Source organism: Camelus dromedarius, chromosome 16 (assembly GCF_036321535.1).
Source record: "Camelus dromedarius isolate mCamDro1 chromosome 16, mCamDro1.pat, whole genome shotgun sequence".
Classification (NCBI taxonomy): Eukaryota; Metazoa; Chordata; class Mammalia; order Artiodactyla; family Camelidae; genus Camelus; species Camelus dromedarius.
The window spans coordinates 45,604,167-45,619,646 of NC_087451.1; the positions used below are offsets into that span (position 1 = coordinate 45,604,167).

The 15,480-nt window shown below is 49.3% G+C and overlaps 1 protein-coding gene and 1 long non-coding RNA gene across 3 annotated transcripts; both read left to right on the forward strand.

The window, feature by feature from the left end:
- The first annotated feature begins 428 nt into the window (after positions 1-428).
- On the forward strand, positions 429-6,211 carry LOC105088114 (uncharacterized). Of its 2 annotated transcripts, XR_837072.3 has the most exons (3): positions 441-1,555; positions 3,582-3,752; positions 4,041-6,211. It is a non-coding gene; the product is annotated as an uncharacterized LOC105088114 (long non-coding RNA). The 2 variants fall into 2 exon arrangements; XR_010384613.1 differs by having other exon boundaries at positions 429-1,555; positions 3,582-6,211.
- A 1,155-nt stretch (positions 6,212-7,366) lies between these two features.
- Positions 7,367-12,814, forward strand: TLCD2 (TLC domain containing 2). Its single transcript, XM_010978903.3, has 4 exons — positions 7,367-7,678; positions 7,908-7,990; positions 8,210-8,292; positions 8,854-12,814. Exons 1-4 carry the CDS (start codon positions 7,503-7,505, stop codon positions 9,304-9,306), a joined length of 795 nt encoding a protein of 264 aa, XP_010977205.1. The 5' UTR covers positions 7,367-7,502; the 3' UTR covers positions 9,307-12,814.
- The last annotated feature ends 2,666 nt before the right edge of the window (positions 12,815-15,480 follow it).

Here is a 15,480-nt window from a genome sequence, read left to right on the forward strand (position 1 = left end):
GGCAGAACTAGAGGAAGATGTGGTAACAGCTGATTCGTCCCCTGAGGTCACACTTTCCAACAAACAGCTGTTACTGGGTTGGGAGGCAGGAAGTTTCCTTAAAGGCACAACGTTCTGAACACAGTTTCAGAATTCTGGAGATCCCAAGAACGACAGCAATCACTTGGTGGAGGATGTCTTTAATACGGAAGGAACTGTCTCACACTCCAGGCTGTTACCTTCACCCTCAGTTGGAAGCTTATGGAAAAGTCACGGATGCCTGTCCACACGTTGCTCTTTGGTGGTGGTGGTGGAGAGGAGGGAGTGAAGAAGTCGGGTGGGTCTCAGACTTGCTCCTTTAAATAAGCGGTTCGACAGCTTTTGCCAAGTCATTGGGTTCTTTTCCGGGTTTTTTTTTCCCCATTTCCCACCCCCCCCCTAGTCTCCGATTGGCTTCTGGGGAAAGAGCAGCTTCCTCATTGGTCTACACCTTTGGAATCTCTTCCCTAAGTAGGCCTGAGTCAGTGAAAAGCTTCTAGAGGGCGGGACAGAATGTGGGTATTAGGTAGAGGACGGGGTTGCTGACCAGTTGCACTTCGGCCCGGCTCCTAGTTTCTAACCATAAGTGTTCCTACTACCCTCAGGTGAAGACCGTGCTATAAATCTTTCGTTAGGAAGCTGCTGCTTGGGCGGCTCTCTCTCTGCGACTGAGAAATCTTCCACAAGAAAAGTCTCCTCTGTTTTGGAAGGGCCCTCCCAGGAGGGGTGGACTAGATCGCTCTAGTGAATGCTGCGACCAGACGAGGTGCGCAGTCCTCCCACAAAAGCCCTCACGAGTCATTCCAAAGGAAGAGCCTGCTGCCCTGAGGGCTGATTACCACCATCAGGTCTGCTCACTCCTGTTGCTTCTCCTGCTCAACCTTTCCTTAGAGAGCTATCTCCTGCTGCAGAGGTCAGCGAATCCGTTTTGGAGTTGTCGAAAAGAACCACTCACGGCTCCAGAAAGGAGGGGCTGTAGCCCTTTAAGGACTTCGCCAGGATGGATTCGGAGAACCGTTTAAAAATGCCAACTCACAGAGCGCGCTGGATTCTGGGAGCGAGATTTCAGACCGGGAACTACATTGACCAGTATGCACTGCAAACACACACGCCTTTACTTCCTACTGCTTTTTAGGACTCGGCTTTGACGTAGCGCTCTTCTAAGCAAGTAGCCTAGGCGGAGGACTGTGCCACGCCTTTTCACCTATTGGCCAGATCACAAGTTGGTGGGCGTGGCTTAGCGCAATTCCGCTAGGCAAAGGGGTGGTCTCCTTGCCAATCAGAGCTAAGGCGGTCGGGGAGGCGGGACCAGGGCGAAGCGCTGGCGCCCCCGAGTGGGTGTGGTCACGCTGCCCAGCAGTGGGCGGTGATTGGCCCTGGGCGGTGCAATCGCAGCTTGTGCGTCACGACGCCGCCAGCTGATCGGAGACTGGAGCCGGTGTGTGCTGGGCGCTGGGAAGAGACAGCGCCGCCGGCCGTGGGGGACGGACGCACTGATTTGCTCCCCTACCTTCAACAACCCCCCACCCAGCACCAGGTGGGTGTGAGCTGGGGTCCCGACTGCACAGGAGGGAACTGTGCTAATGGAGTAATGGGGGAGAGTAAGGTCTTGACGGCCACACCCTGCCCTTCCGGGGGAGGGGAGAGGGGGCGGCGGGGGCTGGGGCGCTCCGGGGGAGAGGGGTCTGGACTGGCTGGAGTAGTGTGTCAGGAGATTTAAAGAAAGAGTCCGGGATAGTAGTCATAGCAGAAGGTTTTGCAGAGTAGCTGGGAGGAAGACGAGGGGCCGGAGGGCTGGAGGCAGCTAACCTCGGCGCCCTCTGGGCCGAGGATACCGGAGCCGGCCTCACGGCTTGGGGAGGATTTGGATGGGGTGGGGAGCGGGGAGGTGCTTTGCCTCTACCGGCACTCATTGGGTCAGGGCCAGTAGAGCGCCCTGGCAGGGAAGGGGTCTCTGGGCGGGCCGGGCCCTCCTCTCCTTCCCTCCAGGGGATGTTATGTAAGGGGGAAGGGGAGAGGAGTAGGGGGCGGTGGTGCCGGCGCCTTATGCAACCCAAAGGTTAGGGTTTCACCGCGGTTGGTGTGGGAGCGGGCAGGAGGAGAGCCTGGAAACTCTAACCGCCCCCCCTCCCCAGCCTAACTGGTCGTTTTGGGCCGAGAGAAGGTCACCTCTGCACCTCCCCCCAGCCTGTCCGGTTGTGGGGCCCCTAGCCCAGGCCTGGCCCTGACCGCCTGGGAAGCCGGCTGGCTGGGTGGGGCGCCTGGGTTAGTCATCATTGGGCTCCCTCTCTCCCCACCTCCCGGCCAACTCTTGGCCCCTCCCCGTGGCCTCTGGCTAGGCTATCGCCCCCACCTCCCTCCGGCCCTAGTTCCAGCCTCCAACTCATTTGGCCTGTCATCCTGGCTGTCAGACTGAGCTAGGAGTTGTCAGGGTGCCAAGGGGTTGATGGAGCAGCTGGTCAGAGGGTCAGTGCCCTGGGCCCACCCCGCCCTGCAGCCAAGGGCACCTGCTTGGCACAGACTCTCAGCAGCAGCTGAGTCCTTTGAGTTGAAAAGAGCCTGCTCAGACAGAGGAGTGGGAAGGAGTTGGACTGGTCACCTAGGAGAAGGAAGATACCACAAAGTTCATGCTTCCCAAGAGGGTTTTGTAATTTGAAAACCTCCCACCCTAATCTTTCTTACCCTCTTTGTATAGAAATTTCAAAGCAAGACCACTTTGGCCCCTTACACTCTCGTGGGCCATGCCCTTGGACTGAGCGTCAGCACAGACCCACCCTCCCCAGCTCACAGCCCTCAAGCCTGCCACGCCCCCAGCCCCCTCCCTGGGCCATGCTGCAGGGCCCGGCTTTTCCTGCTGATTCATGCGTTGGAACTGTGGGGGCGGGGCTTGGAACTTGGAACAAAGTTCAGACATGGAGGGGCCGGCAGACAGCCTGGAATTCATACCAGATGTACCCGGAATGCGCAAGCGGAATGCCTGGCATTTGAGAGTCCTGGGGAAGCTGCCCAACCACCCTGCCTGTACCTCCCTCTCCTCCAGCCTCTGGTCCCCTGTCTTCTCCTCACAGTCCCAGGAGCCTCTGCTGACCTTCTTCCAAACTCTAGACCTCCTCCCTTCCTTACTCTTCCCCAGATGTAGGCCCCCAAAACCCTACCAGCTGAACTCCCTGGGAACAAGTCAGTTGGGCTGATCCCCGAACTTACAGTTCTGGACCAGAGGTACAACTTCTTACCTAATACCTGGTTGACTGGTGGGGTGTGTCCAGGGTCCCAGGTCCTGCCCTCTCTCAGTGCTGAGGAGGCTGGGGGCCTCTGTGAGTAGCTGGGGCCAGAGGAGGGAGTGAGAGCAGATCTGGGTTTCTATAGCCTTCAGTTCTGGAAAGAGGAGCAAGGAAGTAGGTTTAGAGCTATCTCTTGTCTCTACTGAAGGGCCAGGTCAGAGCCAAGAACCCTTATTAGAAGGTTGAACATCTGCCGGGACTGGACTTTGATGCCACTGGGGCAGTGTCCCTGTGACATGGCCCTGCTCAGAACTTTCCCATTTTTCTTTCCTTTCCCTTTAGGAAGCTGTACCTCCCACATCCTCACCTGGCTGAGCCGCAGTAGTTCTTCAGTGGCAAGCTTTATGTCCTGACCCAGCTAAAGCTGCCAGTTGAAGAACTGTTGCCCTCTGCCCCTGGCTTCGAGGAGGAGGAGGAAGAGGAGAAGGAGCTGCTTTCCCCCTCACCTGGAAGGTGACAGAACTCGGGCTGGGAAGGTCTGAACAGCGAGAGTGATGATACCTTTTGGGAAAGGGAACCCTATTCAGTTGGAGAACCTTCACCCAGATTGACCCAGCAAGAGAGAAAATTTCAGATTAGAGACTCTGGCTGAACTGGGGAATAGATGGCTCTGACTGCCCAGGGTTAGTTGGTCTTTGTGTGACAGTGGGAGAAAGTGGAGCCAAGAAAACCCTGTCTACCCCTTTACCAGATGTCTTTCTTGACCCTCCTTCCTTCCTCGTCCCCCATTTTTTTCTACAGGTCTTTCCGGGTGAAATCCCAAAGGAAGTTTCCTCTTCAGGGCAAAGGTCATACTGAGACACCCATCTGAGTGGTCCCCTGCCCCTGCTCTTACTTTTTCCATGTTTCCTTGGTCTGGCCCAGACTCTAGATTCAGGGATACTCACGTCTGTGGGAGACCCTTAGACCTCCTGTCTCAGCTTCTCCACCTGTGAGGGGGGAATCACACAGTTGAGCATGCATGAGGAAATCAGAAGCCCTTGTGCAGACTCAGAGCCTGGACTCTACTCTCCCTGTGGGTGGGAACAAAACAGCTTTTCACGTCTTAAGCTATTGCCCTTCCCCCATCCCTGTATAGATCCCCAGGAGCAGGGGGGTAGGGTGTGGAGGGAGTTGAGGGAGGGGCTAGGGCTAGACCAATGCAAGATGTTGGTGGGAGCTCATTCTCTGCATTGACTGCCTACCATGTGAAGGTGGCCCAGGCTTCCCCTGCCTCCCAAAGCAGAACTGCAGCCCCTGATGGGGTTCCAGCTGCCTCTGCTCTCTTCCTTCACTTCACTTTCTTGGATAGTGTGTGAGACTCAGCTCAAGCCTGTGCAGGCAGGAAATTCTCCCCTCCAGCAGCCAGGGGAAGATGGGTAATAGGATGTGACCCATTTGGGGGAATCAGGCATTGTAAACTTGCCACCCACGGCTCCTGATCTAATCTCCTTCTCAGGCTCAGGCTCTGATGTGGTTTAGCCTTGGCCAAGGCTCCCTGCCTGAAGGCGACCGAGTTCAGGGGTTATAGGGAGCTGTTTGTTCTGTTTGGGGACAGGAGTTGTACAGGGAGCTGGGTCCTATTCTCCATTTATGAGAAACAGATTTAGGAGGGAGTAGATCATTGAATCCACCCTTCTGCAGCCTAAGCTGGATGTGAGTGGGACTGCGGTAGAGGGAGGTGGGTAGACTGAGTCTACTCGTCGGCTGCAACAAAGATCACTCTGTCCCCGGACATTGCTTCCCTCCTTTCTTCCCCTCCTCGCTTTGCTGGCTACAGTGTATCCATCCAGCCTTTGGTATGTGGCTCTGCCATCCTCACCCATCATGGAGCAGAAATGAGGAAGAGCAGCCTGGGAACACAGAGGCAGGCAGAAGACCAGTGAAGGACCAGTTCTGGAGAACACAGGGTCCTGTCTGGGCATCCTGAGAGAGGGCTCATAAAGGCCAGGACCATCCCAGGACAGCCAGCCTCCATCGAGGACAAGCTTCCAGCCATCTACTTCATTCTCCATTTGTCTCCAGTCTTTCTGCCTCCCTGAGATGTGAGACTGTATTAAAGTGTCCTTGGCTTCATTCTCCTGCTTCCACCTCTCCCCCACCCTGTAATTTTTATATAAGTACCCTCCAGGAGCAAGAACCAGCTGTGAAAGGACATACACAGAAAATTCAGAAAAGAAATTCAAATGGATAAAACCCTGGGGGAAAAATGTATGCTTCATTAGTAATTACAGAGGCAAATATAGCTGAAAGCATTTTTCTGGTAGCAAACTATAACAAAAAATAAGACCCAGTTATTGGCAAAAGGAGTACTAAAATAACACTCCCATATATTGCATATGGGGATACAAACTGATACAGCCTTACTGATGTCAGTTTGGTAATATGTATCAAACATCTTAAAAGTTCCATGGCCTTTGACCTAGTCATTCTACATTTGGGAATTTATCCTAAGAAAATAAAGATTAGTTATAAGATGTTCATCCCAGCATTGCAGTTGAGAAAAATAGGAAGCAACTATCTGGTTGGGAATTCATTTCTTTGCTGCTGCAATGAAAATTTGCAAGAGGGGATTGCTTAAGTAAGTTATTGTATATCCATCCAGATGGTAGAGTACTGCGCAGCCATTTAAAGTCACATAGAAGAACATTTGACTGGAAAGAAAAATGCTCTTTGAATATTAAAAAGGTTATAAAAATGGTGTGTATTCTGTAATCTCAGTTTTGGTTTTTTTAAAATATGGATGTATACTTGTATACATAAAGCAGTTTAAAGAAGAAACTGAGGACGTACTCCAAATTGTTAATAACAGTGGTTATCTTTGGAGGGTGGAATAAAGTCATTGTAATTTTCCTCTTTGGTTTCTCTGTAATTGCCAAATTTTCTACAGTAATTGTGTATGGCTTTCATATAATAAATAAAATTTAAGAGAATCAGTGTTATTTTTAAAAGATGTGGAAGAATGCAGGGATACCGCCAGCCCCATGGACTTACTGGGGTTTTGGTGGAGGAAGGGGGTTGTGAGATGTTTGAAAGAGATGTATTGGTTTATGAATTTCATTCTTTGGGAGTAGCTGGAATTCACCCTCTCCTGTACAGGCAACAGCTCCTCTCTGAATTGGTGACCTCTAAAGAGGTGTGGAGTGGAGAAAGACAGAAGGAAAACACTGAAAACCTGTTACTCTTCGGGAGAAGAAAATCTTCCTCCTCCAAGGATGAAAGATTCTAGAATCCTAACAGTGCTGTTGCTGAAAGCAAGATGAGTCTTTGTTTTTCTCTTTGCTTCTGCCCCAATCTTGAGGTGACCCTGTGTGACCTTCCTTGCCTCCCAGATTGGTAGAAATAGTCTCATCCCCACACACAGATACCAAGCCCTGGGGGAGAGGTGCTTTTCAAGACTATAGGACTGAATGGTTCCCTTTTGCCTCCCCTTCCTAATAATAAGGCTTCTCTGTAGGGCCCCCGAAAGAGGTTAGGGGAGGAATTCCCAGTGGATCTCTTCTCCAAAATGGGAGCTGTTGTTCCCTATGAGAGTTACTAAGTGAAAGGACAGGACTCCTGGAGTTATAGGGTTGCCAGGATGTGTTAAAGGTCTGGAAACTTCGGGAAGAGGTAGCTCCAAGGAAGCGAGGTGCTCCTCCTCCTGAGACGAGGGTGGGGTGCGGAGCAGAGCGGCCGGGAGGTTTAAGCAATTGGGAGTGGGTTTGCTCTGGCCTCTTAAGTTCAGGGCTGCATGGGTAGATAGGGTGGGTAGGAGGACCAGCAGGTGAGAGGTTAGAGCAGGCAGAGGCGGTGAAAGTTAATGGGGCTGGGACTCTGGGAGTGTCAGCTGAGATTTGCGACCCATTTCTGGATTTGCGAGAAGTTCGGGACACAAGAGGTTGGGGAAGACCCCTATCGACATCCCAGAAAGCCCCCATGAGCTCCGCTGCAGTCTTGATCCCCGGGAGCCCTCTACCCGCCATCGCCCGCTAGGGCGGGTCGCGATCGGTTGCTGTGGCTCCAGGGGCGGTGGCCCCACCGCTGCTCCAATCACCGCCCAGCCGAGGGCTGGGGGCGTGGACGAGCCCTGGAAAAGTTAAAGCCGATTCCAAAGGCGGGGCGGGCGGGGGAGCCCAGGGACCCAGCCTTGGCCGGAAGCCGGTTCACAGTCCCCGCAGGGGGCGTTGGCTGAGAGCTCAGGGGCCCCAGGGACCCATCAGGACCTAGCCCTCCCGCCAGGCCATGGAGCCCTCCGGGCTCCTCGTGACCGGTGCCTCCTTCGCCGCCTTCCGGGGGCTGCACTGGGGGTTACAGTTGCTGCCCACGCCGGGATCTGCTGCCCAGGACCGTTGGAAGTGGCGGAACATCTGTGTCTCCCTGGTGCACAGCCTGCTGACGGGGGCCGGGGCGCTGCTCGGGTGCGGGATTTAGATAAAGGTTTGGGGGCACCATGGTGAGGATGAGGGAGTGGAGTGGAAGGCTGAGATTAGAACACCCGGCGGGCACCTTTACAATCAATATGAGATCTTAAGAGTCTTGAGACTAGGGTGGGGATGTTCATAGGTGGGCGGTGTGGATCAGTCCACAGAGGAAGAACGGAATCCGGGTCTGCTCAGACGCTGACTGTGGCTCCCTCGTCTCCTCCAGGCTGTCACTGTACCCTCAGATGGCCGCGGACCCGATTCATGGCCACCCACCCTGGGCCCTGGCGCTGGTGGCTGTATCTGTGGGTGAGTCTGAAGGGAAGGCTGGACCGATTTGGGGTGAGGGGTAACCTTCCAACGGTAATTCCAGGTCTCCTTCCCCTTCCGGTCCCTGCAGGGGTTAAATGTTTCTGACAGCCTTGCCGAAGGAAACTAGAGAGCTAAGGAAAGGAGATGGAGATTCCTCTCCAGACTGTAAACTGGTTTGGGCAAAGTCTAACACCACCCTCCCCTCCTTGCCCACAGGTTATTTCCTGGCTGATGGAGCAGACATGCTGTGGAACCAGACATTGGGTCAGGCCTGGGAACTTCTCTGTCACCATTTGGTGGTGAGACTTGGGGAGAGGCAAGACATGAAAGGAGGCATCCCCAGCCTGGGGTCCCCAATCTCTCATCAGCTTTCTGTCCTATGACTTCCCAGAGAGTTTCTGACCCTAGCTGGTGCATTGTCTTCCCAACCTTGGGCTGAATTTGGGGGGAGAGGACTGACTGCTGGCCGCAGCTGGGAGTCTGAACACTGCCTAAAGAGATTGGATTCCCACAGTTGTCCAACCGATTGCAGAAATGTTGACTATGGAGCTTTTCTGAGAGGTGGAACCCCAGTATAAAGACTGGGGATGGGGAGTGAAACCACAGGAATAGAAGTTCGAGGGGGTTCCACACAGTTGCTGCAGCTCCAGGGCAGAAAGCCTCCTGGCCAAAGCAGTTTCAGTTCTATGGAAGGATTGTTTCAAGGTCATTCAGGCCCCTACTATTAAGGGTAAGCCTGAAGGTTGGGTTTGGGGGGGGCCCACAAAATCCTTAGGAGCCCCTGTCAAGGACTGAGATATTGGGACATGATGGAAGGTAAGTCATGGAAGGTCCTCTGACCTCTGACCTCGGCTCTCCAGGTAGTGAGCTGCCTCAGCACTGCCATTCTGTCTGGCCACTACGTGGGCTTCTCTGTGGTGTCTTTGCTCCTGGAGCTGAACTCCACCTGCCTGCACCTACGAAAGCTGCTGCTGCTTTCTCACCAGGCCCCATCCCTGGCCTTCAGCGTGACTAGCTGGGCCACTCTGGCTACCCTAGCTGTCTTCCGCCTGGTACCACTGGGGTGGATGAGTCTGTGGCTAATCCGGCAACACCATCAGGTGCCTCTTGCTCTGGTCATCCTTGGTGGAACTGGACTAGTGACTGTGGGTGCCATGAGCATCACACTGGGTGTCCGCATCCTAGTCAGTGATGTCCTGCGATCTCGGCCCCACCCACCCATCCCTGGACACAAGGAAACCAGGGGCACCAGGACATGTTGTGATGGTGAGCCTGTCACCAGGGTTGATTCCACTCTCAGCCTGAGAGACTGAAGAGGAGCCTCAGGCTCCTCTTCTGCCAGCCCTGTGGGAGGTAGGACCAGGACAAGGAGATGGTTGTCTTCAGTGCACAGTCTCCCAGGCGTAAGAACTGGGCCAGATCTTCAGTTATCTCAGTTCCTCTTCCAGGTAACTCAATCCCTCCCCCATTCCTAGGATCTGAGAAGAACTAATATTCATGGATGGTTGGGAACTTGGGCTATTGTTAACAGAATCCCATCACCAGATGACCGCCCTTTCCAGCACACTAACTTAAGAGGTTAAAGCCTGTGCTACCAATAAAGGGTGGTAGGAGGCAGGAAGCTGATGAAACTGCCAGTTGGAACAGAAACTCTTTGCTTTAGCACAGGAACAGATGAGGAAAGATGAAGTCACTAGGATCAAAGAGCTCTGGTAAGGAAGGGGTGGGACCAGAGGGAAGAGCGACCTCACCTATAACCAAATTTTGGCAGTTGGCGGAGGGCACAGCAGGTTCTATGTATAGCTAGTAGGGATGGACATAACAGTTGCCAAGAGACAGAGGAAATCGGACCACAACAATTGCTGGTGATATTTTTGGTTCTCAAAGCCATACTATTCTGTTTGTACTTAACCCTAGTCCTACTGTGTGCAACATCTTCCCTTTAAATGTTTTTAGTGTCTTCTGATGTTTTCAAAGGAAATACAGATTCTTAGAGGAATGAGCACAGGGCTAGGTCTGTTTTCTCAGAACTGTAATGAAGTCCAGAGCCATAGCAGGAACTCAACCACCCAATCTGGGTGCCTGGAGTAGGGTCTTCCCAGACCCAGACATTAATGGAAGAATGAAGGTAGAGGCAGAAGCAGATGAAGGAAGGCTTCCACTTGGCTGCAGAGGAATTAAGGAATATTTGACTCTCTTCTGGGATTTGTTGCAAGTTCCCCTTTCTCCTCTGCTGCTTCTATTGTTTGTGTGTGTGTGTGTGTGTGTGTGTGTGTGTGTGTGTGTGTGTGTGTGTGTTGTGTGTGTCACACAAGACCCCTTGCTTCTTCAGGCAGAACTTCCAGATTATGGGAAGTGTAAACAGATTAAGGCTGCTATTCTATTAAACAATGGACAGAAATCAGTAACCTTTAATCATCCGCAGAAAAGATACCTGAGCAAAAGCAAAAGACAGGAAGATGAAAGCAAAAAATCCTGTCAAAAAGCTGAGCTAGAGGGGGAGGAGGGTATAGTTCAGTGGTAGAGTGCATGCCTAGCATGCATGAGGTCCTGGGTTCAATCCCCAGTATCTCCATTAAGTAAAAAATAAATAAATAAACCTCCTCCCAACAAAAATTGAAAATAAAAAAAGATAAAATTTAAAAAAAAGCTGAGCTAGAGAAAGACAAAAGGAATGAGAGATGCAGACATATAGGTTGAAGGACAGATAGAAAGAAAGATTTGTTGCATAGAAGAGACATAGATGAAGAAAGATGGAGGGCAAGACAGAATCCTGGGCAGAAATATCAGGAAAATCTGCTATCAACGCTGAGAAGAACAAAAATCATCTAGAATTGGCTAAATGGTCATAAACATGGAGGACAAGAAAAATAGAAATAGAGGCTGACAGGAAGGGACTCCAAAGGTGACAGGTACAGACAGTCTAGACAGTGGAAGCGTGTGAGTGAATGACTAGGAGGAACCACCAGACTCGAGAGAGAGACAGAGGTAATAGTGGCTGATAGATTAGCAGAGCCAGAGGAGAGAGAGAGGAAATAGAGACAAGGGGGATTAGTCAGGGGAGCTGAGAAGCAGAAGGACAGAAGGTGGAGGAGAGGCAGTCAATAGAAAGATTCATTGACAGAAGAAGCAGACAATATGTTGAGTTGGAGGCAGAAAGACAAAGGACAAACGGTCTCAGTGCGAAACACAGAGGCAGGGGCTGACAGGAACTGAGAGTCAGAGACTGGTAGGAAGATGAGAAGTAAGAATCAGGGATGTGAATTGACACAGAAGAATAAGGGACTGAAGAGAATCACAGAGAGAAACAAAGGGGTAGGGGGAAGGGCAGAACGATGAAATCAACATCCAGAGGAAGGAACAGGGAGAAGACAGGAACACAGAGATGGAGAGAGGACAAACCACCATAGAGCTGGGGGGGAATGAGAGAGAGGCATTGTGGGATATCCCCATCAGAGAGTCGTTAAAACCAAGACACAAAGCAGGAAAAATGAGGAAAAAAGAATGAGGAGGGGGGAGGGTGTAGCTCAAGTGATAGAGCACATGCTAAGCATACAAAAAGTCCTGGGTTCAATCCCCAGGACCTCCTTTAAAAGTAAATAAATAAGTAAACCTAATTACCTTCCCCCACCAATAAAAATAAATTAAAGTAAAATTTTAAAAAATAAAGAATGAGGAGAGGGGGCAAGGGTATAGCTCAGTGGTAGAGTACATGCCTAGGATGCCTGAGGTCCTGGGTTCAACCCCCAGAACCTCCATTAAAAATAAATGAAGAACCTAATTACATCCCCCCAAAAAAAGATGAAAAATAATAAATAAAAATTTAAAAAATAGAATGGATGGACAAACCAATTTTTAAAAATTAAAAAAAAAGAATGAAGAGAAACTGTGACAGTTGGAAGTGAAACACAGGCAGAAAATAAGAAGAGGGTTTAAATGTAATCAGTCTAAAACTGGAGAGGCAATGGTATAGAAGCTAAGTTAGAGAAACAAAGCAGAATGCTGTCTGAGAGTTTGTCCTTAATAGAAGTAATATCTTCAAATCTCAATTTGCTATTTTAACCAAATGCGTTGGTTAACAAGAATACTGTCTTGAGCTTTCAAAAAAAAAAAAAAAATGTGACAAACTCATGGGAGGAATCTGTTCCCAAATTGTGTGTTGTTGTCAACGTTGGTTCATTCTAAGCCCTACAAACTTACTTGTGCTATGAATTCATGGTCTGAGTGAGTTCCCCACTTGAGAAAACTTGGTAATATCTATGAAGGGTGCCCAAGAACTTGACCATTAGGGACATATGGCTATTTCTATGGGTTAACTAGTAAAAACCATTCAGGTAGTGATTAGGTACGTGTCGGGGTAGGACATAAGTGGACACTTGAAGAAGTTGGGATCATATAGAAATTTCCGTCACAGGGACCCAGTGAAACTTCAGAAAGGCAGGACCGGATTATGATTATGGTTGAGGAAGTGGACATCACATCAACTGGACCAGTTATAGGTGCTGTGAAACAGATATAGATGATGAGAATCAGAGGCATGGTCAACTGAGAGCCTAGAAAAGAGCAGCTCAGAAATGCAGAGGATGGCAGATGCCAATGAGTTGAATCACCCTGGCGTTGCTCTGTCAGACCTCACCATGGCCCATTGAAGTGGTCCTCAAGATTGACTCCATGCCTACCAAGCTACTGGTTGATGAATTCTTTGTCTTCTGGCACAGGGGAGGGGCTTTCCTGGATGGAGACATTGATATTTTATAATCACCAAACTCTATCCTGATCAAAAATTAATAAATTGCTATGCAAATCATAGCATCAGTTTTTGATGAGTGTGGTTACTTTGAGTTATTTTTCTTGGCTGCAGTGGTGTCCTGATTTATAATGCAATGCTGGATTTTGGAAGGAAGCTTTGCTGTGAGAAGATCTCTTGGCACAAACTTTTTTTTTTTTTTTTTTTTTTTTTTTGGTAGCAAAAGATTTTAAAGGATTTATTAGCAAAGGGAAAGTGCACCTCCAAGAACGGGAGGCAGGCTAATCCAAGGACAGACAGCTGGCACAAACTTTTTGACCTATGGAGTCTTAGAGTGTTCTAAGATCCTCTACTATCAAAAAGCAAACCCAATTTATTCAGTAGAATGGACTTAGAGCAAGAGAATGGATTCAGACAATTTAAAATAATTATCAAATGCCAAGGGTTGAAACCAAAAGAATCTTTTAGCTAAATTAATCTTGAGTTAACAAGAAAATTAAACAGAAATCTCCATAACTGAGTTGTCAAAGTTTTTTGTATGTGAAATCTGGATTTTTTTCCAGGTGAGAATTAGGAGCCCTCAATCTGCAGGAGATTGCACAAGGGAAGTTATTCTTTAAAGAGCTGCTCCTGTATCAAAGTGTTTAGAATCATTAACTTAAAGTCATAGCATTCTAGGCTGAACATGTGTTTCACTTCTACTGTGAGGCACCTTTTATATTTTATCCCTTTTAATCCTGCACAATACAGACTCATCCTATTTTTTAGATGAGAAAACCAAGGTAATTTACTCAAGATCACCTAGGTAGTTAGTGACAGAGCCTGAACTCAAGCCCATATATTTGTTTTATATTATACCAGCTGTGGTCATTGTCTGTTATTCTTACCTGCCTAGCAGTTCAGGGATTTACTTTTGAGAATCACTCCTCTCTCACTCCCCCGTCAATGGGCATGTGACCCAGGCCTACTAGCTAATCAGAACACCAGATCCTCTTTCTCTGAAATTAGCTCATGACGTTAGCAGAGCCTATGAGTCTCCATACCTTGACTTCTGCTAAAACTTTTGGCTGAGATGCACTGTGTGCTAACATTGTTAAGCCAGTAGGTTGAGGTAAGAGAGTTTCCCTGAGCATGAAGCCAAGACAGAAAAAGAGGTTTCAAAAGATGGAGATTTCTAGCATCGTTTAAATTTCTGGATCAAACTCAGCCTGAAGCGAGAACTTCCCCTGGACTATTCAGTTACACAATCAAAAAAACTTCCAGATTTGCTTGTGAGTAATAGTTGATTTTTTTCTCACTTGTAACAGTGAGTCTTTATTAATACATCACCTTCAAGATCATACAGTCTTATCATTTCATTTTGCAGAAAATTAAGACCTAGAATAGTTAAGCAACTTATCCAAGCACACCCAGCTAGTTTGTGGCACAGCCAGAAATAGAATCCAGGGATCCTCCTTGTACACTATTTTGCCTCTTTTCTTTATAGGAAGACTGAAGAATGGAGAAACTTCAAGATAGACAGCTGACAACTGAAGATCAATCAGATCAGATAAATTGGCTCTGAGGTGGTATTTATGTCAGGATACTTTTTCAGTTTGAAAGCCAGGTTTCTACTCACCAAGTATTGACTTCTGCACTTTTTAGGAATGCAGTAACTATGCGGGGCAGAGGTGCCAGCTTTCCTCAGCAGACGTGAATACCACTTAGCATTGAGAGCACATTGTTTCCCTTCCTCTAAGCTGGGGGGGTAGGGGTGGGGACCGGCGACAAATCTTTACTTGCCACATCTTCCGCAGGAACCAGACACGGAAGTGATTCTCAGACTGAGTGAGCTCTTTCAACTGAGATAAAAATGCAAGCCATGTGGACTTTTGGAGTAGGAGAATGGGAGTTCATTCTTGTAGTGAGAAATGAGGGGTCCTGCAAAGGCTCTTCCCACCTACCACCACCCAGCCCCCCCACACCAGGAAAATAATCTCTGGGGTACTATCTGACATTCCAGAGAGAGTAAATGATTTCTTTGGGTTAAACTTTGCCCCCTCACTCTGGCCTGCCTGCCGTTGGCCTTGAAAGGACTCCTCACCTCCTTGAACTTCACTGGTTGGCACTGCTAATCTCCGGGGCTGAGAGACTGGCACAGAGGCTCTCTCTGCCCTGGATCCCAGGTCAGGGCACCACTAGGGAACAGAGAAGCCCAGGAACGGGGATGCCACAGATTCCTGCCGCAGTGCTGGCCCCGAAACAACTCTGCTAATCAGCTCTTCACCCACTCCCCTCAGCAGCTTGGCCAAACATCCTTTTCTTCAAGCTCCTGCCCCTCCTTCCCTAACCCCAGCTCTTCCTAGAATCTAAATATTTCCACCCTGACAGCAAGCGAGAGTGAGGGGATCTAGAGATGGAGGAAGTGGGGGCAGAGAAAGAAGGGGCCGAGCCCAGGGCAACTGCAGCACCATTTCCTTGACATATATTGAATTTTATAAATTCATGTGAACTTTGCATTCTGCTTCCACATCTTCTATCTCTTTAGTATAAAATAACATTTGAAATAACTTAAAATTTGCAATATTTTATTTAAAAAATTTTTACAAAATATCAGGTGAAACTGTCAGTTTTACGATGCAGGAAGATGTGCTATGTTGTGGCTCCAACTATTACTGGTACACCCTAGTAATAATTCAGCAAGTATTCATAAAGGTCCTACTATGTGCCAGGCACTGAAAGGCAATGGAGCTATGTCACC